The 26156-nt window shown below is 42.3% G+C and overlaps 1 protein-coding gene across 3 annotated transcripts in view; it reads left to right on the forward strand.

Moving 5' to 3' along the window:
• The window catches only part of SLC1A1 (solute carrier family 1 member 1), a 53608-nt gene extending 40094 nt beyond the window's left edge, over positions 1-13514 (forward strand). For 2 of the 3 annotated variants that reach the window (XM_075410761.1, XM_075410763.1), the window contains exons 9-12: positions 5758-5880; positions 6430-6624; positions 7124-7258; positions 10298-13514. In XM_075410761.1, coding sequence (XP_075266876.1) covers positions 5758-5880; positions 6430-6624; positions 7124-7258; positions 10298-10544 — 700 coding nt within the window. In that variant the 3' untranslated portion in view covers positions 10545-13514. The remainder of the gene's footprint in view (positions 1-5757; positions 5881-6429; positions 6625-7123; positions 7259-10297) is intronic. The other variant, XM_075410762.1, reaches the window with a different exon arrangement.
• Positions 13515-26156: the final 12642 nt, after the last annotated feature.

Genomic DNA, 26156 nt, shown 5'->3' on the forward strand with positions numbered 1-26156 from the left:
CTATCATTGTATTTTTGAGGGTAGTAATGCTTCTGTTAGATACTAGAAGAAGTTGAAAAAGGGTGAGGTTGTGAAGTATGGCTTACTGAGGATTGCCAGCCTATCGAAAATACACAAATATCTGGATTAAGCTGAGAGTCTTCATGGGATCTGTGGGCCTAAGGTGTACCAGCATACAAAGTGTAATGTGCTGAGTTGTGAGTTGGCCGTTTAGTGTAGTTCTGTAAGAGAGAAGCCATCTTGTCATTTTCACAGCTATAACCTGCTCCATGAGGGATGATGGTTGAAATCTCTGGGATAGTAACATGAATAACATGCATCTCAGTATTTCATTTGGCTACACATTTGAAAGGGTCAGTAACTGCCAGAAGCCGAGGTAATATGATCTCTCATAATTTAATTTCATGTGATCTACCCCTCAGATATCACACAAGCTAGGATTTTGGGGAAAGACCTAACAGTTCCGTATTGTGATTGAAATATGTCTCCTTGGATTCTCTTTTCTACCTCTAGGAATACACTGTTCTGTTATTGGTAGCCCTATAATCTCGCTTCCAAGATCAGCTAAGAAATGATGAGGTGTTCACATCTTGAACTGAACACCCCAAAAAGTCTGCCAAAAGAAACAAACTTATATGTTGAAAAATGTATTACCTATGTCAAAATCTGTGCACTTGTTAGGAACACCATGATTTTTATCTTTATTTCTTTATTAATGGAGGTCTCTGGTGGTATTCAGCTGGAAAAATCAGAAATCTCAGTGTTCATGTCTACATGTAAAGTAGGTGCTTATAATCCCCTTATATTTAGTTGAGATCTGGGATTTAATTCAGTTACCTTAACATCGGCATCAAGGTGGTATATTTTTGTGTCAGGGGCATTTGAGATTCCTTCTCCCATCTGATAACCAATTGCTAGTCCATAAATTTGTAGATCCTCTGTAATGGCCAGCATTTCTGTGTAGATTCACCCCAAATGGCATTAGACCCTATCTTCAGGCAGCGGAATCAATTAGTAAAACCAGGGAAGCCTAGAGTTTTTTGAAGCTTATGTTGCAGAAAATGCATACATTTGACAGTTGAATTATTCTCTGGACTCCACTGATTGCATGGTTTGGACAGCTGCAGATTGCACTGGGAGATGGGACACAGTTCCATGTAGACATCTGGTTGTAAACATCTAAATACAAGTGTTTAATCCCTGAGGTGAAACCCAGCACATATTCCTACACAACCTGCTTCATAAGCAAGACCTTTTAGCAAGGCCTGTTGTGACAGGATGAGGAGTAATGTTGTAAACTAAAGGAAGGTAGATTTAGAGTGGATAGAAGGAAGAAATTTTTTACAATGAGGGTGGTGAAGCACTGGCACAGGTTGCCCAGAGAGGTAGTGGCGGACCCATCCCTAGAAACATTAAAGATCAGGTAGGACGGGGCTCTGAGCAACCTGATCTAGTTAAAGATGTCCCTGCTCACTGCAGGGTGGTTGGGCTAGATGACCTCTAAAGATCCTTTTCAACCCAAAGCATTCTATGATTCTATAAATGATGCCAAAAAGAAAACTGATCCCTTCCCATGTCAGTGCAGAGCCGACAGCCGACGTTGACGAGGAGCCATGGGGATTGCACTGTTTGTTAGTTACTCCTTCAAGGCAAAAGTAGCTGGTGAAGTTGCAGAAGCAGCAGTAGCTATCTCAATAACTTTGCCAACCATCAAAACGTTTTTTCTATTCTTTTTCAAGACCCTTGGCTATGTAGAAAAGTCACGTGGAGGAGGTTACACTTGCATGATGTGGAGCCTTGCAGATGTGGAGCCTGAGAAGGGGAAACTTAGCTGCTCCAAACGATAAAAGTTACAGTAGTAGATCATTATGTGTCGCTGAAGACTATCCTACAAAGAACCCTTTTGACAGATAAATGGATATTACAGTCCCAATAAGTTAAATGCATTTAAATTTCTATTTCCAATTCATTGAAGCATGACTTCTAGGCTGTCTTGGTTCGTTGCCTTAGCATCCACTCCTGTAATTCCTTCAGTGTACTAAGGATTTATTCATGTTTTTTCTAGAGGCTAGATCCAAAGTTGTTCGAGATCTTCTTTCCCCCACTTTATGCATATGCATGCTATACTTAAAATGTCATTCACATGCTTTCTGACAGCCAAGCAGAGAGATGGGTAATGTATTAGTCTTAATTGCAAACTGCACTGTAAATAGTCAAGAAGGCTCTTTTTTTTTGTTTGTTTTGCATTAAACTCTGCTAGATAATCATATTTATTTCAAAGTTGTTGTTTTGTTTCAGGCATAAGCCGATATGTTTGGACTAGCTGTTCAAAAATCATATCAGACAAATGACTTCGTAAGCAAGAAGTACAGCTCCAGAAATAGCACTGAATCATGACTTTTTCAAAATGTTACAGAGAGGAGTGCAAGTTCTGTTTGTCTAATGCATAATGGAGTTTTTGTGAGTTTTCATTTAGACTGGGAAAAGAAACCAAATTTTTAAAGGATGCAAAAGTTGGTGTTTACCAAGAGGCTGTAAATCAAGAGGCTAATATTTTCTATGTGAATTATAAATGATTGATAACATGACTACAAGTTAGGTGGAAGTCATTTATGGAATGATACTGTATCACTTCTGCAGGTTTTTTATGTTAACTCCAATTAACTCAGTGTAGGAATATGTTGGATGGATTATTAATGCCCTTTGACTTCAGTTTTAGATCAGACAGCAAGTTCTGCAGTTTTATATCTGATAGCGAATTTTATGACTGTTTACCCGTTAATGGTTACTCTGTGTACTGCGACAGGGTGTGTCGTGCTTAAGATATGTGTGAAGACACAGTGCCTTCTCCAGAGTACTTTTATTGCAAAGTAAACTACCATCACAAATAGTCTCTCATTTAGCTGGTAACCCTGGGCTTGACAGGCGTAACAATTTTAAGCATGTTCCCAAGTGCCATCAAAAAATTGTATATAGTAAGGGTGCACACCTTTACATCTTTGGAGAGAAGAAGTCTCTGTTCCACCAGACTCCCTTGTGCTGCCATGATAATCCCTGATGGATGCTAGGGTAGATCTCTGCAGCATTTCTCTCTCTTACAGGATGGCCTACAGCAGGTGATGCTCAGGGTGTTGTGGAGGAGGGCTAACAGCAGCACACTCTTTGCAAAACTGACCATCAGGGAGGGCATGTTGTAATCAGAGCACAGGAGCAAAGATGACAATGTACACGCAAGGCTGTAGGCTGCAGGGAAAAGGTGCTTGTTCTACATTTTCCAGCCTGCAAGAATACCCTTTTCACCACCTTTCAGCAAACAGGAGTTGTGCTTTTTCTTTGTTTTGGTTTCTTAAACACTGCTGTTCCCACCATCTTTTTGGTTTTCGTCTTTATTTTCTTGACCTTGTCTGTTTGCAGTGTTCCATTCATCAACATCTCCTGTAGCTGTCTCTCTGTCACTCTCCCTGTAAGTTTGATCCTGAGAATTACAGGTTATCTTAAACATAATTCTTGTATTGCCTATCAAGAAAAATGTGCAAGAGCATGAGGGCTGGTGTGTCTTATCCTCCTCTTCTTTTCCTGTAACTTCGCTCTCCAGCTCACCTTCTATCTCTCCTTCTTCCCAGCTTTATTTTTCATGACACCAGCTCTCACCCACCATTATCTGCAACATATCTCAGTCTTTATGTCTCATTCAGGTCACCATGAGGGAACAGACTTCCCCCAGTGCCTCTGCTCCAGTTGGCCACTAAGTATCTTCAGCCTCTCACTTTTAATGGTGGCAGTGTCAGGATGAGGAGATGTTAGCAGTCACAGAGGAGGAAAATCAAAGTAGGAGGCATAATACAAGTGCCAGAGGACTGACAACCTGAGGTGGAAAAAAAAAAGGAAGCGGCAGCAAGCAGACTCTCTCTTGCCTGTGCCTTTGTCTCTTCTGAAAGCAGCAAGACAGCTGCATCTCTGGACACTGTAAGGAATGCCAGTTTGGAATTCTGAGGGACAAGATTCTTCCTATCTTAAAGTTGGACGCTATTACAATTTCTCTCTTCAATTGCCGATTACGATTTCTGACATAAAAATTTCTGCTGCTTGCTGTGAGTTGCATTTCATGCGTGAAAATAAATATTAGTTCAAATTTGTTTCATGAAAATCAGTGTTAGCAAAGGATAATGCCATGTTCATGCTGCCACTGTTGGTCTAAATTTTTCAGAATAACTGTTCGGAAGTCAGTATGCTTCTAGATGTAGACATACTTGAAATGTTTATTCTCTTCCACATTTTGTTAAGACACCCAACCATACCACTTTATATTTTTTCTGTGTGTTTTGCAGAATTCAGTTTGTTCTCAGGCACCATTGTATAAATTATTAGGTTTCTTTCTAGAGTTCTTTACAAAATTTTATCAATATATGTGACATGCTGTTATATGTATTCCACTAAATAAATAATTTGTTCACACACAGAATGAAAAATTTAATACTTCAAAAAGATAATTTTTCCAAGAAAACATATAGTTAGGTTTTGTAGGTGATTTTTAGTGCTGTTATGGATTTCTGTACAGTGGCTGCTGCTCTCCTAATTGCCTACTTTTGGCAGAACAAGAGATACCATGATTTTATTGCTGTCTTCATCAGCTGCTCTGAAATCATAAAATGCTATTACAACACAGCAACGTTCACAAGAACATCTTGTGAGGACAGAATAAGAATCCCAAGGTCATACATGACAACAGTTCTGGGCTTTACGTTTCCAGGCTTTGATAATTTCTTTTCACAAGAAGCTGATGCTGCTATAATTGCTTGTGACCTTGGAACAAAGGAAATCTTTCACAGACCCTTCTCATATATTTTGTTTCAAATATACTCACAGCAGGCTGTTTACCTCTAGTCTTAATGGCCACAAAGCTCTGCATTCATATGCATTCAGGATTAATGCACAATGTTCAAAATTAAAGCACAAGTTGAAGGATCAATTTATCCCTGAGACCAATGCAAATATCCAGGCAAATACACCTGAGCAGCTAAAGTCAAAAAGACAGTTTGATCTTTTGCATGTCAAGACACAGTTTTAAAAATTAATAGTTTCAAAAGACAGTATTTCAACATCTTACAACATTAAAGATGGTGAGACGATGTACATGTCATTTGTACAATCTGAAATACCTCGCTACATTTTAATTGTACACCTAAGTTTACACAGTTTTCAACAAAGTAAGTGTGGATTTTTTCGTAGGATCATGTTTAAAATTTCTGCAGAAAGATGTGGACCTCATCTGTCCCTGATTGGGAACTGTATTTACCGTTAATTCCAAAACATTTTCTATAATAAGGGCAGATCATTTAGTTTGTTTTTCTGATTTGTCTCTAGTCTGCATTGTAAGGATTTGGCAGGAGAGTGCAGTGTTTTACCAAATTTCAGATCACTGTCTGCATATCAGTTTAAATATTGTTTATTACTCTAGTTTTCTCATCTTTGTCAGTTTAATATTATTCCAATGTATTAGTTAAATCTTACTCTACTTTGGAAAGAGAGACAATTAATGATCTTCCTGTCCCTGCCAAAAGAAAGTATGGAACAGCATTAGTTCGCATTTTTTTAAAGGTGGTATACTCTAAATTTTGAACATAGGTATCACTGAAGTCTGCTTCAGTGTTTCATAAGTGTACTTGAGGACAGAACTAGATACCTATTATCACCGTCTTATTAAAACAAGGCAATGAGATGGATCCATTTGTTTAACTAGTCCATTTTATTCTGCAGACTTGCAATCCATTCCACTATAATTCTGCCACTGATCTACTTAATAATAGTAAGGAAAAATCCTTTTCGGTTTGCCATGGGGATGGCTCAGGCACTTCTGACGGCCCTCATGATTTCTTCCAGGTAAACAAAAGAAACATTTATTTTCTGTAATGTTTGTAATAGTAATTTTTTGTAATTGCTCTGATTTTATTGCTACTATGTTACATACCCTGATTTCACCTGGAGAATTCTAAATCCCCTGGAGGCTGAAATACTGCTTTCATCATTGTTTCTGTAGTACCCAAAGGGGCACTGTAGACTGCGCTGGCCTTACACCAAATGAGAGTCTGCCTCTCGCAGGAGGAGACAGTTCTCTGCCATTCAGTTCATTAGTCACAGACTTCCTACAGTTTAAGCTGTTGCACTGTTTCTGTGACTACATGCATTGTGATGATTTTACCATGTAATTTTAAGGATAACTGAGACTTTGTTATTTCTTTCCATAATTAGAAGAGATCACAAAAGTTACTTTGCTTTAAAAGCCAACTGTCGCTTTCATGGTGCAGCCTTCCTGCCTGCCTTAGGTCTCCATTTGAGTCTTAGAGCAGGTCATGCTCTGAGGAAAAGGAAAGATAAGGGAAACGGTATGCTCTTGCCTGCACTTACTTTGTGTGTTTATCCATGTGCCAGTTCGGCAACTTTGCCTGTCACCTTCCGCTGTGCGGAAGAAAAAAACTGCATCGACAAAAGAATTACCAGGTTCGTTCTTCCAGTTGGAGCTACCATCAACATGGACGGCACAGCTCTTTACGAAGCAGTAGCGGCTGTATTTATTGCACAACTCAATGACTTAGAACTGGATATTGGCCAGATAGTTACCATTAGGTAAGACTAAAGCCATCACACGCGTTTTGCCGGAGGTGGTTTTTTTTAATGAATGGTACATTAACTTTAGATATCCCATGGGAAATTTGAAACTGTCATTCACAGCACAGGAAATAACAGAAATATTCTCACTTCTTGGTCTGAGGCCTTGCCTGTGCAACCTGGTAGGGGTGTGGGATGGGCCAGAACATGTGTGGTATGTACATGGTATGTAGAACAACATGGTATACAGCATCGTTCTGGAAATTGCCGTTATTCTTCCTCTGCAAACATGTGCAAACCCAACCTCTACCTCTGCTCTGTCCAGTTTGCTTCTTAGTGATGCACTGCCTGTTATTCTGCAGTGTAACCATAGCGGTATCTATACACAACTTGTCCCATAAACTTGTTGCCAGACTTTGAGAAGATACTATTCAAGAGGAAGACTGGAACATAGAAAATAGTTTCCGTGAGCAACATGTATTCTGAATGCCTTTTCTGGGCTTTATTTGGGATTTAGTGTCACAGCTACAGCAGCCAGCATCGGTGCTGCAGGCGTCCCCCAAGCCGGACTTGTCACCATGGTGATTGTACTGAGTGCCGTCGGCCTGCCTGCCGAAGATGTTACTCTCATCATTGCAGTTGACTGGCTTCTGTAAGTTAAAGGCACTTGATATTTAATTCTTTTTCCTTTTTTTAATGCTTTCATAAGTTGTGCGGGAACATGTGGGTCTGAGTAAGAAAGCAACAAAATCATTTAGGACTGTTGCAGGAATTGGACAAATCTTCTTGTGGCCAGGCTTGTTCAATATAGAGTAGAATGTAGGGATGGCTTTAATTCTGAGACAAGTCCTACTGCATGGGATGGCAGTGAATAACCTCACATCAAGAGGTGCTATCAACCTTGAAATAGTGGCCACAGCATTAATAAATGATGAGCATAATACTGAGGAAAGCCCCAGCCGCTTGATCAACAAGCACACACATGCAAACTCAGAAAGCACTCCTTATGCCCGATCCCAATCCTCTCCCCTCAGAGCACACCAAAACCCGTCAGTCCCATTACGCGACTCTTTCTGGAGAGAAGCATTTTCACCAGAAATCTTTTGTGTTCAGCTTACACCAAGAAGTTTCTCTGCTGCTTTCACAAAAGCCCAAAGAATCACAGAGTGTATTCCGGAGCTCAGGAGGACATCAGTATTCAGTTTTGTCCCATGATTCACTGGGAAAGAGGATTCACAAATTAAGGATTATAACCATTTGTTAATTCATACATTAGTTTGTCATGCAGTTTTTTTACCTCCTAAACTGTGCGAGATTTAGTGCTCAGACCCAGGTCTTGTTCACCTGCAGTAACTCAGCATGGATGGTATTTCATTGGTATCAATGCAGAAATCTTAATCATTTTGTAGTCTCTGCATGTCTTCTTCTTAGACTTGCATTTACACTCAAGGTAAATGCATTCCTGTTCCACCTCCACCCTTTCCAATAATTTTCTTGTAGTATTTCTGGCAGCAGTCTATGTATTTCACAGATACATGTAATTTACTTGATTATATATCTCCACTTTGCAAGCAGTAGAGAGAAATGCCAGTCTCCAGAAAACCAGGGCTGTTGAATGTATCCAAGAATCAATTCGTTTTCTGTATAAGCAGAATTGCTCCAAACAAAACAGCTCCAGCCACGAGTACATGCTCCCCATCAACTTTCTGCCACAGGGCCTAATAGGTTTGTTTGTTTTGCTCGACAATCATACATTTTCTCCAGCTCTCTTCTTTTCCCAGTAGGCATTTAGTTTTGTTAAGTATGGTGAAGATCAGTACAAACCACTGGCTCAGAGCAGGTATCTAAAGAAGAGTGTAAGAGCAGAGCAAACATATATTGGTTCTTTTCCCAAAGTACTCTCCTAGGCTCCTGCAAATTGCAGCTCACAGAGTTCCTGAGGTAGAGGTGGTTTTTGTTTTAACAGTTCTCAATAGATTTCTTCATCTTCCATGAAAGCCTCATTGCTTTTGGGACCCATTTAAACTTTTAAAACTTCCCTGAGTCCTGTGGAGAGGAATTCCACAACCTAACAATGTGTTGTGCAGAGACATACTTAATTTTTTTTGTTTTAATCTATGTCCTAATCATTTTATTCAGTGCCCTCTAATTCTTTTGTGGGAGTGAGAGAAAGAGAACAGTAATTCCCTATTTCTCATAGTAATTATAATTTTATGGATCTGATCTTGTCTGCACTTTGAAAGTCCACAATTTATATGATTCTTAGGCACAGTATGAACACATGGAAGCTACCTGTTCCACCATGAAACAGACAAAGCATTCAAGCTTCTGGTTCTGAGATATTTTTCAGATCAAGGTGTCTTACTGTGTAAAGCAAATTAAAGATTAATTTCATGTACAGGGATCATTGCCAGTGTGCGTTTTGCACCTCACCAGCTGGAATGCACATCATGATGCCACGTAGATTATTAACACTTTCACCTTTTGTACTTATTGCCTAAAATGTATTATTTTGCAACCTGCTAGTAGTGGCTCATTAACAATTTCCTAGTTAATTCTGAACTTACCAAGGTTTTATTACATAGACTTGAGAAATACTTCCATGTTTTTAATGAAGAATAGAAAAATTTTGAGAATTGTGAAAGATGAGTTTCCAGTGCTGTTCATATCCTCAGTTGTCACACTGATCCTACCATAATTTTGCTTTACCCCTCTCTTGCTTTCTCTACCGTATATTTCCTTTCCACATGGAGAACACATGGGCACTTTTTAGCACTGGAGTTCAGCAGTTGTAGTAGAAGAATATGAGACACGCCAGTTTACTTCACTGTAGTTTTTGCAGTCCATCCTGTTTGTGAATATATCCACCTCAACACCTCTGCACAGACAGAGCAACTGGTTCTGCCACAAAGCACTTGCAGTGCTCTGTAGGTGAAAAGAAAAACAAGGAAGCATGACCTTCCACTGTCCCTACTTTACTTCCACACCAATTTTCAAACTTTGCTATATTGCGTGGTTTTGTTGCTCCTCTGCCAAGTAGTGGCAGATTTTTAAGGCCTGCAAGTCACATTTCTGTTGGGAGAAAAATCAGCAGTACAGAGGTGTCATAATCCTTTGAGTGACTTATTTAATACAACTTTGTACTTCAGCTCTTTAATGATGAGAAGCTAACAGAAGATAGCCTTTCCCATTTCCAGGGTTTTGGGCCGGAATATTGAAGGTACAAGGCTAGGCACACCTCTGGCTGAGGAAGTGACCGTTAGAAAGACAAAAGCCACAATGCAGACTCTTCTGCTGCACCCCACAATCTCTCCTCGCATCAAAAGTGGTCTCATCACAAAAAGAACCAGCTGTGTGGCATACTTCAGGGCCTGAGAATTGATCCCTATGACATTTTGTAAGGCTGTGCACAGCAGTGTGATTACTGCTCAACAGACTAGTGACGTGACTTGCAGTTTTGCACACCCTGTACAAAGTAATTTGTCATGAAAGTAACTCCGGGTTTCTTCAAACACATATGGGGAAAATTCTGTTCTTGTCCTACAAGACTTTTTTCTTTTAATTGCAGAATATGCCAAATCTGCACTGGGAAAAAAGCAGCTCTGCATTTGCTAGAGTAGCTTACTTTTAGTAAAAGTATTTTCTAAGTAACATACAGAGTGGTTTGTCTGACAACATTTTTATTCCGTAGGGATCGATTCAGAACAATGGTGAATGTCTTGGGAGATGCCTTTGGTACAGGGATAGTGGAGAAGCTCTCTAAAAAGGAGCTGGAGCAGATGGATGTCACCTCTGAAGTCAACATAGTCAATCCTTTTGCCATGGAAACAACAGTACTTGATAATGATGAAACAGAGACCAAGAAATCGTACGTCAATGGAGGCTTTGCTGTAGATAAGTCTGACACCATATCCTTCACGCAGACATCCCAGTTCTAGAGACAGTAGCTTTCAGGTAAAACAGGAGCACTAAAGGACATGGCCATATGCAATATCTCAAAAAGCTTAAAGGATGATTGATAATGAATTAAAACTCACATGCATTACAGAGACTCTGATTCTCCTAACCACTTCTGCCCCCTTCTCATCACCTTCCCCAACAATGTGAACTCACCACTTTTAGTCCTTGCTGATAGGTTGAATATAAAAACAGTTGTAAAATACTTTTTTTTTTTTTTTTTAAGAATATACTCTTATTACTGAGGCTATGAAATGCCTTTTTGGAATCAGCATGCTCATAAATGGGGATCTTAGCTGGAACAGCCAAACGTGTTTACTCAGGAGTAGCACAGCATTTCACATCTTACCCACCTTACAAAGCACCTGTATGAAATCCCTTTTAACATCTTTGCCTTCTAAACAGATTGCACTGTACTTAACACCTACTGTAACGTGATCACGTGCCAAAATACTTGTTTCTGCAGCTGAGAGGATACCAGCTGGATGATTCAGGAAGGAACAGAGCAGTAAGGCCTTGTAATAAGTATTTTACTGTAAACAGGGTTTCATTTTTCTTTAGTTGTGAAGTAATTGGGCAGGGAAGAATTTCCAGTCTTTATGTAGGTAGGTTTCCCCATGCCTTTCACGTGAAGGCTGCTGGGATTGGCCTTCGGATGTGAGATCAATTGCTGCGGATTTGCTCTTCTGGCATTTGAAGAGTTTTTGTAAAGTGACACTTCACCAACTTAGGTCCCCTTTGATGGCCTCCTAGTACATTTCCATCAGAAGCAGAAGTAAGTCTGTTTACTGTTGTTCACCTTTAACCAAATATTAATCAGCCCCAAAGTAGGCAAAGGTTATGAAGATGTAAAGACACTATACAGCAACGTGTAGTGCAAATTCTAAACGTTTCCTCCTTGGAAAGAAAACAAATATAATATCAAGAATATAGGAGGCATACCCTTTTCTAGAAAGAAGCCACCGTCACTAAGCTTTTTACACAGGCTGGTTGTTTTTTTGCTCCTTGGTTTAGTTTGCCAGTTGAACATGAAAGTTTGTAGCTGCAACACTACTACAGTGCCAACGTGTCAGCTAAACTGTATCTTAAGAAGCATTTCTGGACCTAGAAAATCATGTGTTCAGGTGGCTTGCTATGGGATAAGAAGCACCAAGAGCTTCCTCATTAAAATATCTGCATTTTCTAAAACATTTTCTAAAAGATATCCATGGTGCAAAAATCACTTCCTCAAGGGTGGAGTTGCTGTAACAAATTTTTTTGCCTTGCACATTAAAGTAGTTAGCCATTTTATATGTAAAGAAAACTGAAAATCATATACAGTTCTTTGTATGTAAATAAGCTTGTGGTAAACCTAAAATTGCACTCACATGCTAACAAAACCCCCTTGAAGTTACTGCAGTGTTCTATACTCAATTCAGTCCTACACTTTTGTATTTAAATAAACAAGAAGCGTGCCAAAGAGAACTGCTTAAGAAAAGAAGAAAATATTTCCTGGAGATTTTGATAAATTGCACCTTAAATCAATAAGTCAATGAGACATAATACTGTATTTAAATTAAACGTAAACTATATGGAAGTGTTAATCTTAAGTATTGGTATGTTTATAGAAACTAAAAAAAATGTACAGATTGAGTAAATCGGTCTTTTACCTGTGCAGAATTAGTATGAGAAAGTCTTTGTTCAGCTTTGCTTATGGGAGGAAAAAACCCACCACTTTCCACAACTAACCTATAATGTATGCTTTGTCTGTTCTTTGCTTTTTTAAGTCACCCTTTAATGAACACCCCATTATGTAGTCACCCTGTTATGAGGTACTGTGAACAGTGTTCCTAACGTGTTCTAAATAAATAATTTCTCTCTTTAACTCTTGTTTTAGCCTACCATCCTCTCCTCACTGTAGATACTGAGTTACTTGTCGAGGATGTACAATATACTGTGTACGGCCATTAAGTAGGATGGTTGCATGCCATCAGTCAAGTTTTCACTTGTGCAACAGATTGTGTTTATAATGTAACACCATTTCTGAAAAGACATTACAGTGACCAAAGCAATTTCACAGGTGTCAGCAGGCCTGGTGAATTGTAGTAAGAAATGAGTTAAAGAACAATTTCTTTCTTTGTCTTTGTAGATCAGGCATCCTGCACTACAGCTATAGCCAGATACCGCTATCAGCTGAATTCCCTGCTAAAGTCAATAAACCAGCATTAGACACTGAAGGAAGAGGTTCAAAGAGAAGATCTCATCCATCAGGCTGCTTGGTCTCTGTCAGGGTTTGTGTGTGTCCATGCATATGCAAGCAGTAGCGTGAAGGAAGAAAAGAGGCAAGCCAGTTGCCAGTAAGTCACTTTCTCTTGTCATAGCAAAGAGATTGGCTGCCAGGGGAATTAACTTAGATATTGACTCCTATGGGGACTTGTTAGTTTATATAGCAGACATCCTGCAAAAACCTTGAATAACAAACAAGCCTGGCAGGCAGAAATCATTATGAAGACTGTGGCTGCTCTAACTAGTCTCTTCTAGCAGGGTCACTTGATGGGATGCTATAAAGAGCATGAAAAGGATTTAGGAGAGCTACGTTGCCTAGAAACTGACTGAGCCTTTTCACTGGGGAAAAATTTCTACACTCAGAACTCTTCAAAGCCATTTCTGTTTTTAGGGTGTTGTATTTTGGATTCTGATTCCAAACAGTTTTGTGGATGCTTCAGGAGATCAGTTGTTTGCAAAACTTGCTTGATACAAATTTCATTAATGTAAAATCCATTGATTCCAGAAAGCCTTACATGAAAGGCTTGAAAGAGAAACATTTCTACAGGTGCTTTATGCTTGTTCTAAATTTGATTTACACTTTCTGCCTCGTTTCTGTCGTTTGTCAGTTTTAAGGCCTGCATCAATGATTCAGCTATTTGCAAGGTGACAGAAGTGACATGCAAACACACAAATAAATTAAAGTTTCTGCAGCTATATAGATCTAATGACTGCTGTGTTTCTTTTAAATGTGCTCTTGACAAGATTCTCAGACAACAGCGAATATAAAATATCCTGTCTTTAAAAAACATAGAAACACAAAGAAGAACACGATGAAAGGACTTCTTGTATATGTTTTTATGCTTTTCTTTAAACTATATCCATAGGGACTGCAGAGGATGGGGACACAAAAATAGCAAGGGTGAACTACCTTCTCCTGGCTTAGCTTCCATTGTTGTTGAGGCAGTTCCTGAAATATTCTCAGGCAAAGTTCCCCTATAATTTAACATTGGTTTACCTGACTAAGGGCTGAGCAGGGGCTGAGAGCCTTCTGTTCCAGTGAACTGAAGTGAGAAGCAAGACCACTCAGAAGTGATGAACTCTTTCTAAATGTGAATTATGTAAGCAGATGTTACAAAAAGGAAATTAAGCCAATCCCAGTGAACAAGAAATGCTTTCTCTAGTATCCTCTGAAATCATGCGGTTTAACATATGCATTCTATGTTGAATAAAGAGAAATTTTCATATGGCAGGTGGGATGTTCTCAGACATCTTACCCAAAACATATAAATTTCATATACAGTGAAGTTCTTTCTGATTCCCTTCCAAGGAAAAGAATTTGAAAGGTCTGATAAGACATTTAGACTATAAAGGTGAGTTACACAGAGGATGGCAATACTTGCGTATTGCAATAAGAATATATAGATAAAATAATATCTGCCAAGATATATTGTTAAAGAACAGCATTTCATAAAATCCACCTGCTTATATAGAGCATTGTGGTACTGCCAGGTTCAAAATCCTCTGGATTCATTAAGGGTGAGAAGAACTTGAAGTAGGCCTTCAAAGAATCACAGAACTGAGGTGGATTGAGAACTGGCTGAATGGCAGAACTCAGAGGGTTGTCATCAGCGGCGCTGAGTCTAGTTGGAGGCCGGTAACTAGTGGTGTCCCTCAGGGGTCAGTACTCGTCCCAGTCTTGTTCAACTTCTTCATCAATGACCTGGATGAAGAGTTAGAATGTACCCTCAGCAAGTTTGCTGATGACACCAAACTGGGAGGAGTGGTGGGTACACCGGAAGGCTGTGCTGCCATTCAGTGTGACCTGGACAGGCTGGAAAGTTGGGCACAGAGGAACCTGATGAAGTTCAAAAAGGGCAAGTGAAGGGTCCTGCACCTGGGGAGGAACAACCCCATGCACCAGTACGTGCTTGGGGTGGACCTGCTGGAGAGCAGCTGTGCGGGGAGGTACCTGGGTGTCCTAGTGGACGACAGGTTGACCATGAGCCAGCCATGTGCCCTGGCTGCCAAGAAAGCCACTGTACTACAAGATACAGGTACTACTACCATCGTACGCTCCGTAGTAGATAATAAACACACATTTCTCAAGACACCATCTCCATGCAGGCTGGACATATAGGCCACGTACGACTTTCACTACCATGGGAACCAATACCAACAGAAGAAACAGGAATGAAATGAAGGCACAGGGCAGGACTGAATTGCAGAACCTTCCCGCTGGGAGGTTAAGATTCTGGGGCCTAAATACAGGCAGCTTTTCCAGCATTTTAGACATGATGGAGCACCCAAACTCCCACACAGAGCAGGCAGGTATGAGGGAATGCTGACAGGAGGCTCAGGTTCTTCTGAGGCGGCGGCAGCAGCCCACACGGGATAACCTAGGGGAACCCAAACGGTATCAGGCTCCTGTGCTTAGCTCCTGAATCCCTCAACGGGCTTCCTGCCTGTTCTGCCGTTTCCTTAACGTCCAGCTCGGCTGAAGATAATCTGGTCCAGCAGTTTATTTTTAAGGTGGGCATAACCCCTCACTTAACCACCTCACAGAAATACCCTGTGGTTTAATCAAAGCAGCAGGAAGCCCAAGCAGAAAGTAAACATCAAGACCTAAGGACAAAACAGGGGAGGGCTGGACCAGGTGACCTCCAGAGGCCTCTTCCAACCTCAGCCTTTCTCTGATTCTGTGATTCAAAATCCAGTTGTGAAAAGGCAGAGTAATTCATTTGCTCAAAGACATGACAACACAAGTTCCCAGGTAAAATCCACCCCAATTAAATACTCACACATGGCAGGAGGGCTCAGGTTTTGAATAAAAGGCATCACATTGACAACAGAAGGCCCCTTCACTTTAGCAAAACAGAACAAAATAAAACACCACAAACCCACACAATACAAACCACCGCAATTCGTTTTGCTCCTCTGCATTTGCTCTTGCAAGTTAAGCATTAACGGCAATCTGTTCTCAGTGTCCACAAACCAGCACGAAAAGGCCACCGGTGGGGCTGAACAGCAACACAGTATTCTTGGGGCTTCTCCATGTGACAGAGGAATTTCTCTGAGCTGCCACCGGCCAAAGGCAGTTGCCAAAGGCAGCCCAGCCCAGTCTACTGTAGCCAGCAGTCTCCCAAATTCCCCATCAGCCCTCATGTCCAACAGACTCCACACAGGACGTGGAAATCCGGTCCCAGCCAGGTGCAGCATGGTCAGCAAGAAACCGCTCCTGACCCAGGGACTCCTCCAGCGAAGCAGTTGTTGTGATCAGTGCCATCAGCCGTCTTCTCGTTTCACTGCAGTGAAGCTGAGCCTACCTGCGTTTCAGTGCTGGACTGAGGTCTCAGGGAGCAGTGATAAAAAAATAGCTTTGCCTGATAGAAAAATCACTCTGTCCCGGTAAGCCTATGCGACTGCTTGTACGCAGCTGCATGATGGGTGCGGGAGGAAATGCCCATCCCCAGTATGCTTGGTACACAACGGGAAACAAAATGGCCCCTTAAAGGCAGTATGTACGCGGGGCAAACCTTTGCTGCTCAGAGCCTAGCACAGTCAGATCCTGCTTCAGAATCGTGAGGGCACAGGAAAACTGCCCCATGCGCAAAGCAGCAGCAAGGCAAGGGATTTGTGTGGGTGCAGCTCCCGCAGTGCTTTGTCAAGGTGTATCCTCCAGGGTCAGGCTACATTTGGGGCTTGATTACGTGGCCTGCCTGGAAGTTGCGCTGTCTGTGCCACTGCTGTTTTCTTCCCTTGGAGAGTGAGTAGTTTCAGGTGAGACCCACTTCACCTGAGTCATGATGAGGGTAGATGGCAGATGCCGGACTGGAAGGGACGGAATACGGTTGCAGAAAGTCAGCAACATTATTGTGTCTGTCTGTCTAGTAAGCACGACCTGCCACAGCGAAAAGCTGTCTCTCACTCAGTAGGGTTGGTAGAGGACGGATACCTAACCTGAACCTTTGCTCAGAGAAATTGGTGTGAACTTGCATCCCACAGCATACTGCTGCACACTGCTCTCCAAAGGTCCTGCAAGGAAAGAGCAAAACAGAGTTGCCCTACTTGGATCTGAAGTGGATCTACTTCTAGATGCAGAAGTGGGATTCTAACTCCCCGAAGCTGAAGGCCAAGCGTGTCTACTGTTTCCCTGCTCCGAGTGGCTCTCTCTGGCTTGAGGGCTGGGCCTGAATCATTGAATAATAGAACCACAGAATCATAGAATCATAGGTTGGAAAAGACCTTGAAGGTTATCAAGTCCAACAGTCACCCCACCACCACCATGCCTACTAAACCATGTCCTGAAGTGCCACATCTACACATTTGTTGAACACCTCCAGGATGGTGTCTCCACCACTTCCCTGGGCAGCCTGTTCCAATGTCTGACCACTCTTTCAGTAAAAAAATGTTTACTAATATCCAATCTAAACCTCCCCTGATGCAAGTTGGGGCCATTGCCCCTCATCCTATCGCTAGCTACTTGGGAGAAGAGACCACCACCAGTCTCACTACAACCTCCTTTCAGATAGTTGTAGAGAGCAATAAGACCTCGGCCCGTTGACCCAGCCTGTCCAGATCCCTCTGCAGAGCCTTCCTACCCTTGAGTAGATCAACACTTCCACCCAACTTCGTGTCATCTGCAAACTTACTGAAGGAGCACTCAATCCCCTTGTCCAGATCACTGATAAAGATATTAAACAAGACTGGCCCCAAAACTGACCCCCGGGGAGCACCACTAGTGACTGGCCGCCAGCTGGATTTAACTCCATTCACCACCACTCTCTGCGCTTGGCCATTCAGCCAGTTCTTTATCCAGTAAGGAGTACACACATCCAAACCATGAGCAGCCAGTGTCTCCAGGAAGGATGGTGTCAAAGGCCTTACTAAAGTCAGGTAGATGACATCCACAGCCTTTCCGTCATTCACTTGATGGGTCACCCGGTCAGAGAAGGACATCAGGTTGGTTCATCACATGTTGTCTCTGCCACTCCTTCCTCCTCAGGGGGAAGACTCCTCACACTCTTCCCCTGCTCCAGCGTGAGGTCCCTCTCATGGAAGACAGTTCTCCACACACTTCTCCACCATGAGTCCTTCCCATGGGCTGCAGCTCTTCATGAACTGCCCCAGCGTGGGTCCCTTCCACGGGGTTCAGTCCTTCAGGCTGCTCCAGCATGGGTCCCCCACAGAGTCACAAGCCCTGTCAGCAAACCTGACCCAGCCTGGGCTCCTCCCTCCACCAGGTCCACAGGAGCCTGCCCATTCCAAACACCAAGAAGGCTTGCTCATGCTCCTCAGAAGCTAATCTTAACCCCGCATGCTCATCCCACAAAAAGCTCCTGACCTAAACGAGCATTCACAAATGGAGCACGTGGGGTTCTTCCTACACAGGTTGGAGGGGAGGCTCATCCAGCTCAAACAGAAGGACAGAGGCGGCTGTATGCTAGAGCGGAGGGAAATCTCAGTTCCTCTCCAGGTAAGGATCATGAGCACACACTGTGAAATTTGGAAGCCATCAGTGTGAAACCAATGGAAGGGAATACGTCTGTTGTATTTGTCTACCTGAGGCATCGTTCAATTACTTCATGATAATGAAAGCATGTCATAAAGACAAATGAGGAATTTGTGTGGAACATAAATCTCCTGTTTCAGGGCAGAAAGCCAAAAGTCAATTGACAAAAGTGGCAAAAACTTTCTTCGGGGTTGCTTCCTCAAGCAACCAAGGAGATTTCTAAATGGCACTGATCACAGCTTCCTCACCCAGGTGACCAAGGAGCCAATGAGCAAAGGTGCTCATAGACCTGATCTCTACAAAGTGAGAAGCACTTGTTGTGGATGTGAAGGGCAGGGGCTGCCTTGGCTACGGTGACCAGGAGACATGGGACTTCAGGACCCTGAGAGGAAATACCAAGGCAAAAAACAGGAACACAACCCTGGATTTCAGGAGAGCAGACTTTGGCCTCCTCAGGAATCTGCTATGAAACTTCCCCACACAATACAGCCCAGGAAAGAACAGGTAATTCCACGAGAGCTGGTTCACAGTCAAGGATCACCTCCTCTGAGACCAGGAAGGCTCCATCCCAACAAGCAGGAAGTAAGAAAAAGGCAGCAGGAGACTGGCACGAGTGAGTAAGGAGCTCCCGACTGAACTCAGACATAAAAAGGAGGCGTACAAGGAGTGGAAGCAGGGACAGGTGACCCAGGAGAAGTATAGAGTTGCTGTCTGCTCTTGCAGCGACAGCACCAGGAAAGCTGAGGCCGACCTGGAGTTGAATCTGGCAACATTTCTGGATGTGAAAGGGAACAAGAAAGGATTCTACAAGTAAGAAAACAGGAAAGGGAAAACCAGGGAAAATGTGGGCCCCTGCTGAATGGGGTAGGGGTGCTGATAGCAAAGGATGTGGAATAGTTTGAGATACTCAATGCTTTCTTCACCTCAGTCTTTACCAGTTAAACTCTTCTTGAGGAGTCCCAACCTCCAGAAACCAGAGAGAAAGTCTGGAACAAAACCTGCCCTCCATGGAAGGAAGACCAGATTAAAGAGAATTTAAACAAAGTGGGCATACATAAGCTCATGTAGCATAAGACGCTGCACCCACAAGTGCTCAGAGAGCTGCATGAGGTCATTGCAAGTTCACTCTTGATTATCTTTGAAAGGTCATGGCAACTGGGAGAGGTTCCTGCAGACTGGAGGAAAGCAAATGTCTCTCCCATCTTCAAGAAGGGCAAGAAGAAAGACTCAGGGAACTACATGCTGGCCAGCTTCACATAATCCCTGGGAAGATAATGGAGAAACTAATCCCGGAAACCCTTTTCACAAACATGTGAAGCACAGGACGGTAGTCAGGAATAGTCAGCACGGGTTACGAAGAGGATGTCATGCTTAGCCCACATGATAGCTTTCTACAACCGGGTGACGGGCTGGGTGGATGAGTGGGGAGCAGTGGATGTTGCTTACCTTGACCTTCGTAAGGCTTTTGACGCTGTCTCCCATAACATCCCCACAGAAAAGCTGACAAAGTACAGGCTGGAGAAGCACAGTGTGAGGTGGATTAAAACAGCCTGAACGGCCAAGCACAGGGGGCTGTGGCCACTGGCGTAGAGGCAAGTCATTACTGGGGTATCCCCGGGGTCAGGACTGGGGCCAGTACTGTTTAGTATCTTCACCAACGACCCACAGTGCACCCTCAGCGAGCACACGGACAGTGGGAACCTGGGAGGAGCAGCTGAGCTGTCAGGTGGATGCACTGCCAGTCAGAGGGACTCACACAGACAAAAGGATGTCGGAGAGAAATCTCATGAAGGTTAGCAAGGATGACTGCAAAGACAGAGCCCCCTGAAACCACCCGTAAGGTCACCAACCTACGGATAAGGCAACACATATAGCAGCAGCCTGCACCCCGCAGTGGTCTTACAGGTAGCTAGATCCCCCACAACCACGGGCAAAGGGAGGTCCCCCTGCCACCCGCCCTCTCTGTGTGACGCTTACCTCCAAATCCAGTTTGTGGTGCACAAGCCCATCGGCCGGCTCTTCTGGTTCACACGGCCTTTTTGGGGATTCCCTTCAGGTCTTTGCCTTCTCGGTCCAGCTCATGGGATCAGTCTCTGCATGTGATGGGATTTGCACGAGGGGCCCATAGCCCTCAGACACATTCCAGCGTGTCTGTGCCCCACCACCCTTTTGGAGTCCCTCTGCCCTTTTCAAGTCCTCCCACCCTGGACATATGTTTGTGTTCCGCAGCCTGGTAACGTGCAGGACCACGACCTGGCCTATTCATACCATTAGCTCTTACTAACGAATGTTTTACTCACTTCTTCCTTCACTTTTAGGCTATACATATTTCTGTGTCTTGAGAAATGTTTGTTTATTATTTACTACGGAGCGTACGATGGTAGTAGTACCTGTATCTTGTAGTACAGTGTATAGTGTATCCAGCTGTAAATAAATAAAACGTCTATTTATAAATACTTACACACTCCTTTCTGTTTATAGTTCTTTATATGTTGTATACATCCTTATGGTGGGTTAGCCTTGGCCAGCTGCCAACCCAGCCACTCTCTCACGCCTCCTCAAGAGGACTGGGGGAAAAATGAGGCGGGAAAGCTTGTGGGTTGACATAAGGACAGGGAGATACTGACCAATTACTGTCACAGGCAAAACAGACTCGACTTGGGGGAAATTAATTTTAATTTATTGCAAAGTAAAAAAAGAGTTGGATGGTGAGAAACAAAATCTAAACCACCTTCCTTCCCACCCAACCCCCCTTCTTCCCAGGTTCAACTCCACTCCTTCATCGCTGACTCCCCTACCGCCATCCCTGAGCAGCGCAGGAGGATGGGGAATGAGGATTAGGGTCAGTCCACAACAGCTCCCCTCCGCGGCTCCTTCCTCCTCACACATGCGAGTGGCGGTGACCCTGTAGTTTTTTTGGGGCCAACTGAGACTGTCAAGAACAGTGCAACATTTGATAAACGCTATGAGGAGTAGTTGGTCAGAAAAAAACCCACCTCATGTACTCCAGATTCTGCCTTTGCCAACATTGTCCTGGGTTCAGCTGGGATAGGGTTAATTTTCACCAGAAGCCAGGAGGGGACACAGCCGGGATGGGTGACCCAAACTGGCCAAACAAACAGGGTATTCGATACCGTGACCCACCATGCTGGGTTCTGGGCAGGGGAGCTGGCCGGGGGGAGGTTAATCACGGCTTGGGAGTGCGTCGGGCATCGGGCTGTGAGAGTTGCTCCATGTGTTCCCTTGTCCTGATCACTACCGGTGTTGTTACTGTTCGCTTCGTTCACTGTTGTGTTAAACCATCCTCATCCCAAACCACGAGTTTTGCCTTTTTCTTCCGATTCTCCTCTCCACCCCAGCTGGGGCACAGGCGATAGAGCAACTACATGGCGCTTTCTTGCTGGCTGGGCTAAACCACAGCAGTTCTTTTTGGTGCCCAACGTGGGGCCAGAAGGGTTGGGATAACGACAGAGCTGACCAGAGAGTGTTAAAACAACTTTGTTATCACTGGTCATACGCATTTATTGTGTCAGTTAAATAGTCACTGGTCATAATGTTGCTGTCTTTGGTCACAAGCTGGGGTACGTAAACCCTTACTTGCAGTATGTATTCACTGCGGTGCTGTTTATCACCTCTGGGAAAAGGACCAGGATTACCATTTTGCTGTACTGTGTAGTAATACCGACTTAGGACATGATAACATCAATAGGCATGAGGTTAGGCTTGTATTTGTGTGCAGCACTGTGGTCGTTTCCATACCTCAGGTGCTATCTCTCAGAATTTATTAATAATCAAACCGACTCTACGGTGAAGACCTGAGGGGACACTTTCCCCCACTCTTTCACCCCTCCTCTCTCCTTCAGGCTCGTCGTCACAGCTTTTGAGAATTTTGAGTATCCAGAAACCCCAGAAACACTCTCCACGAACTTCAGTGACTAACAAAAGACTTCCATGGATCTAAGTAGAACCATGGGGACTGACAACCACTGCCATATCATCAAGTACCTCAGTTTAATGGCCTGTCAGTAAGTACAACCAGTCCCAGAGATTTCAGAAGGAAGCAGAAGGACTATCTCAAAAATATGAAATAACTGCCCACAGATTCCTTACTAAGTACAAAAAATGTACAGATCAGTTTACGTCCAAAAGAAAAGGGGAGGGTTAAAATGTATTATATTTTTACAGTATCTAAATGTGTCTTTGGATCTTTTCCTGAATGACGTTAACTGACTGACCTGATTTCCACCAGCTGTCAGTGAGTTTGACAGGCAATTACATACCGAACAAAAAACCATTTCTGTTTATATTATCAAATCTGTTGCTAAATTTCTTCAGTCTTCTGCTGATCTAGTAGTTCAGGACAAAAATGCTGAACTTAATACCAACAAAAAATCACCTTTGTAATGCAATATGGCGATTTTAGGACTCCGATGATTCTATTCAGAAGAGGGATTTTTTTTTTCCTCAAGTGTGTACCCTAGAATGTATGGCAAGTGATGGAGTAGAAGGAAATAGCATTGGAGGAGGTCCTGAAATTTACAGGGGAGAGAAAGCCAGGGGAGCATGGCATAAAACTAACACCCACTAATATCCTTTCCAGTCTCAAACTAACTAGCATGTGGAAAAATATTTACTTGCCTATTATGTGAAGACATAAGCTGAGTTAATTCGAACTTCGTTACATTACCCTGAAGACGAAAAATAATTTATAGCAGTGTGGCTTAATAATTAGAATAGATTTACTGTTTACTCCTGGGACACCAATCAAAAAACAAACCTTACGGCAAAGGATAGAGGAAGGACAGCAAAGGAAAAAGAAAAGCAGACAAAAGATACAAAAGTATAGCTGTAGAGGTAGTCCATGATAATCAACAATATTCGGCTTTAGTTCCTGGAGTATAGAAAGACACAGGAAAGAAATATCAGCACAAAGTAACTCTCTGTGGCTGACACCTGATGTATTTATAGGACAACGGGAGTCAGTGGCTCCTGGCTTGACCTTCTGTTGACGTTACATGAATGTGTTGCCCCGGGAGGACAAAAACCTGAGACCCAGCAAGGGGAAAGGAACGCAAACTGAATTAAAGCTAAGGGATGAAAACTTTTTGTGCTAATACAACATCTGCTCCTGTAGGTATGACTGAAAAAGTCTGGCCAAAGGTTACCTGCAATGATGAAACAGAACGTAGACAGACTATTGTTATCAATATTTTTTTCTCTCCCCTCCCCCCCACCCCCAAGCAATGAGTAAGACTTTGGCTTTTAAAAGACTGACTAGTCATTAAATTAATGACTTATCACAGACTTCAAAATAAAGAATTGCTGATGGGGAAAAAAAAAAGTAGACCTGTCAGGTTAGCCTAGTGTTAACACTAGGTGTCAGAACAGAGCCCGGCCTAGGAACAGGAAAATCATGTAACTGACTTGAGGGGAGGTAGTAGAGGCCGACACTCAAATGGCTCACTTCAGTGCAGCATATGAGGGGAACAATGCGTACCAGATCACGTACCTTAAAAAGACAGTCAGACAAGCAGACAGACTATGCGAACACATGGACCTACTTCATCATTTTTAATTACTCAACTATTCAGCCATTTAAAAAGTCATACTTACTTTCAAGCATTTCAGTTACTGCAGCAGGATCTACGGCACTTTCAAACACCTTCAGGAAAACAGTAAGAAGTAAACAAATTCATTTTACCACTAACTAATATACCAATCTAGTACTCATAGGAACAATTTAATACCTATTCAAAATAACTCCCCTATTCTTTGCCAAGCTGCCATTAAGCAAAATCAAACTTAACTAATACTATATATCTATGTTTGTGTACTTTTGGATGTCATTTACATTTTTAAAGTTATGCAATATTTTGGAAAAAATAACCCAAAGCTGAAATTGCATATTCATCCATATCTACATGAAGTTCAGAATAGGCTGTACTTTGTAGGAAAAATTATGTTTACAGTATCATAAGTGCAATTCTGTGAACTGTAAAACCACTGAATCACAAGCACAATTAGGAAATTTATGTTTGAAAAACAGCTGAATTCTTGGTCAATCCTATAGGACACATCCCAAAAGAAAAAAATAAAAGCCCTAACTGCAAGCACCTTAAAGCGAAGGTAATCTTCCACAGGGACTGCAGACAAATGAGAAGTTGTGAGGAAGTTTTCCTGTATGTTTCTATGCAGTATGTAAAGATACTTTACAAGAATAAAATTAATTAAGATATCATGTATGAAACGTCTTTTAGGAAACAAATTCAAATGCATTTGCCTGTATTTAGCTCTTGTAGATTTTACTACAGTGAATTAGGTCTTATCCAAAGACACTCTTCTCATGCCTTGGAGTGAAATTCCGACCCCTTTGAAGTAAATGGGAACTTTACCACTGATTCTATTTGGGCATTCATGCTGGACATTCCACCCATCTAAAGAAGGTGCTCTTAGCTGCACTTCACTTACTTTATCAATATGCACAGCTTTTTTGTTTCTTTTGAATCTGCCAACATCCTTCTTCAACTGACATCAGTGTTTTCAGACAATGCTTTAGAAATACTCTTTTTTTTGAGAGGGCTGTGCAAAGTTATGTTCCCTGAGAAAATGTGATGTTTCATGCTAGTGAGCACCTACTAATGAAGGTCACAGGCACAAAAACACATTACTGTGAGGTAAGACAAAAGATGAACTTACCTAACAACACCTACTTCATGATAATTACTACTTTGACGCTCCTCTTACGAGTAGGTAAATGTACGAGAAACTGCTGTTCTGCAGAACTAGGTTATACAACCCATTTCTGGTCAGAACATGGCTATGGGCCTTTATTGCAGAGAGACTGAAGAGTAGCGTGTTCAGAGCTGTGTTCACCCTGAGACGAGGTGAAGGCCTTCATGAAAATTATATTTTGTGGTTTTCAGGTGTATTAACTACATAGCTTTTCACTTGTGTCCATAATAACCACAGCGGGCAAGGGAAAGTAACCACACCCCTCAAGGAAAGGCCTCTTGGGAGCCAGCTGCTATGAGTTTTTAGAGGAACAGACAGGTAGAGAGAGTGGTTTGAAAAAGAATGGAGAAAAGTCTGAGAGAAATAGATACGAAAAGTCTGAAAGAAATAGATACGAAATATACTGTTCCTCTAAACTTCACCTATTCCTGTTTTGCAATGACTTCAGCATGGTTTTGCTTGTCAATAGATGCAGTGTTTCTGTCTTACACCATTTTTTGAAAAACAATTTTCAAACACAAAATACCATTTACCAGAACTATAATCAGTGAGCATAAAGTACATGAAAAACACACTGAAGACTCCTGTTCCCGCTAGTTCCAAGTGTTAGTGTGGCACACAAAAGGGCAGCAAAACTATTTGTCTACCATCTATTTTGAAATTAATTTACATCACACGTCTGCTGTAATGACAAAAATCTTGAATGGATGATAGCCATATTAGAATAGAGGTATCTTCTTGCTTCCAGAACAATCGTATCTGAAACAGAATAATTCAGCTACCCTCACATACACTGTTGCCATTACTGAGATTAGGTAAGAACCACCCGTGAGAGATGGACACTCTTACAATCACTGCTGTCAAAGCTCCAGACCATAAAATGTTTAAGAAATGTTAAAATCTACTCCTTTCCAGGAATGGGTCAAATACTTGATCTCATTACATCGAAATACATGTGAAAACAAGAATAACCTATCAGTTGCAAAGAAAACTCAGATTATGCATGAATTACAATGTGTACAAGGCTTGAGACATTAGACCACCTAGCCCAAGCCATCTAGCAAGTGAAAGTCACCTTTCCAAAGCATATCTTCTCCTGAAACAA

Source organism: Opisthocomus hoazin, chromosome Z (genome assembly GCF_030867145.1).
Source record: "Opisthocomus hoazin isolate bOpiHoa1 chromosome Z, bOpiHoa1.hap1, whole genome shotgun sequence".
NCBI classification, from domain to species: domain Eukaryota; kingdom Metazoa; phylum Chordata; class Aves; order Opisthocomiformes; family Opisthocomidae; genus Opisthocomus; species Opisthocomus hoazin.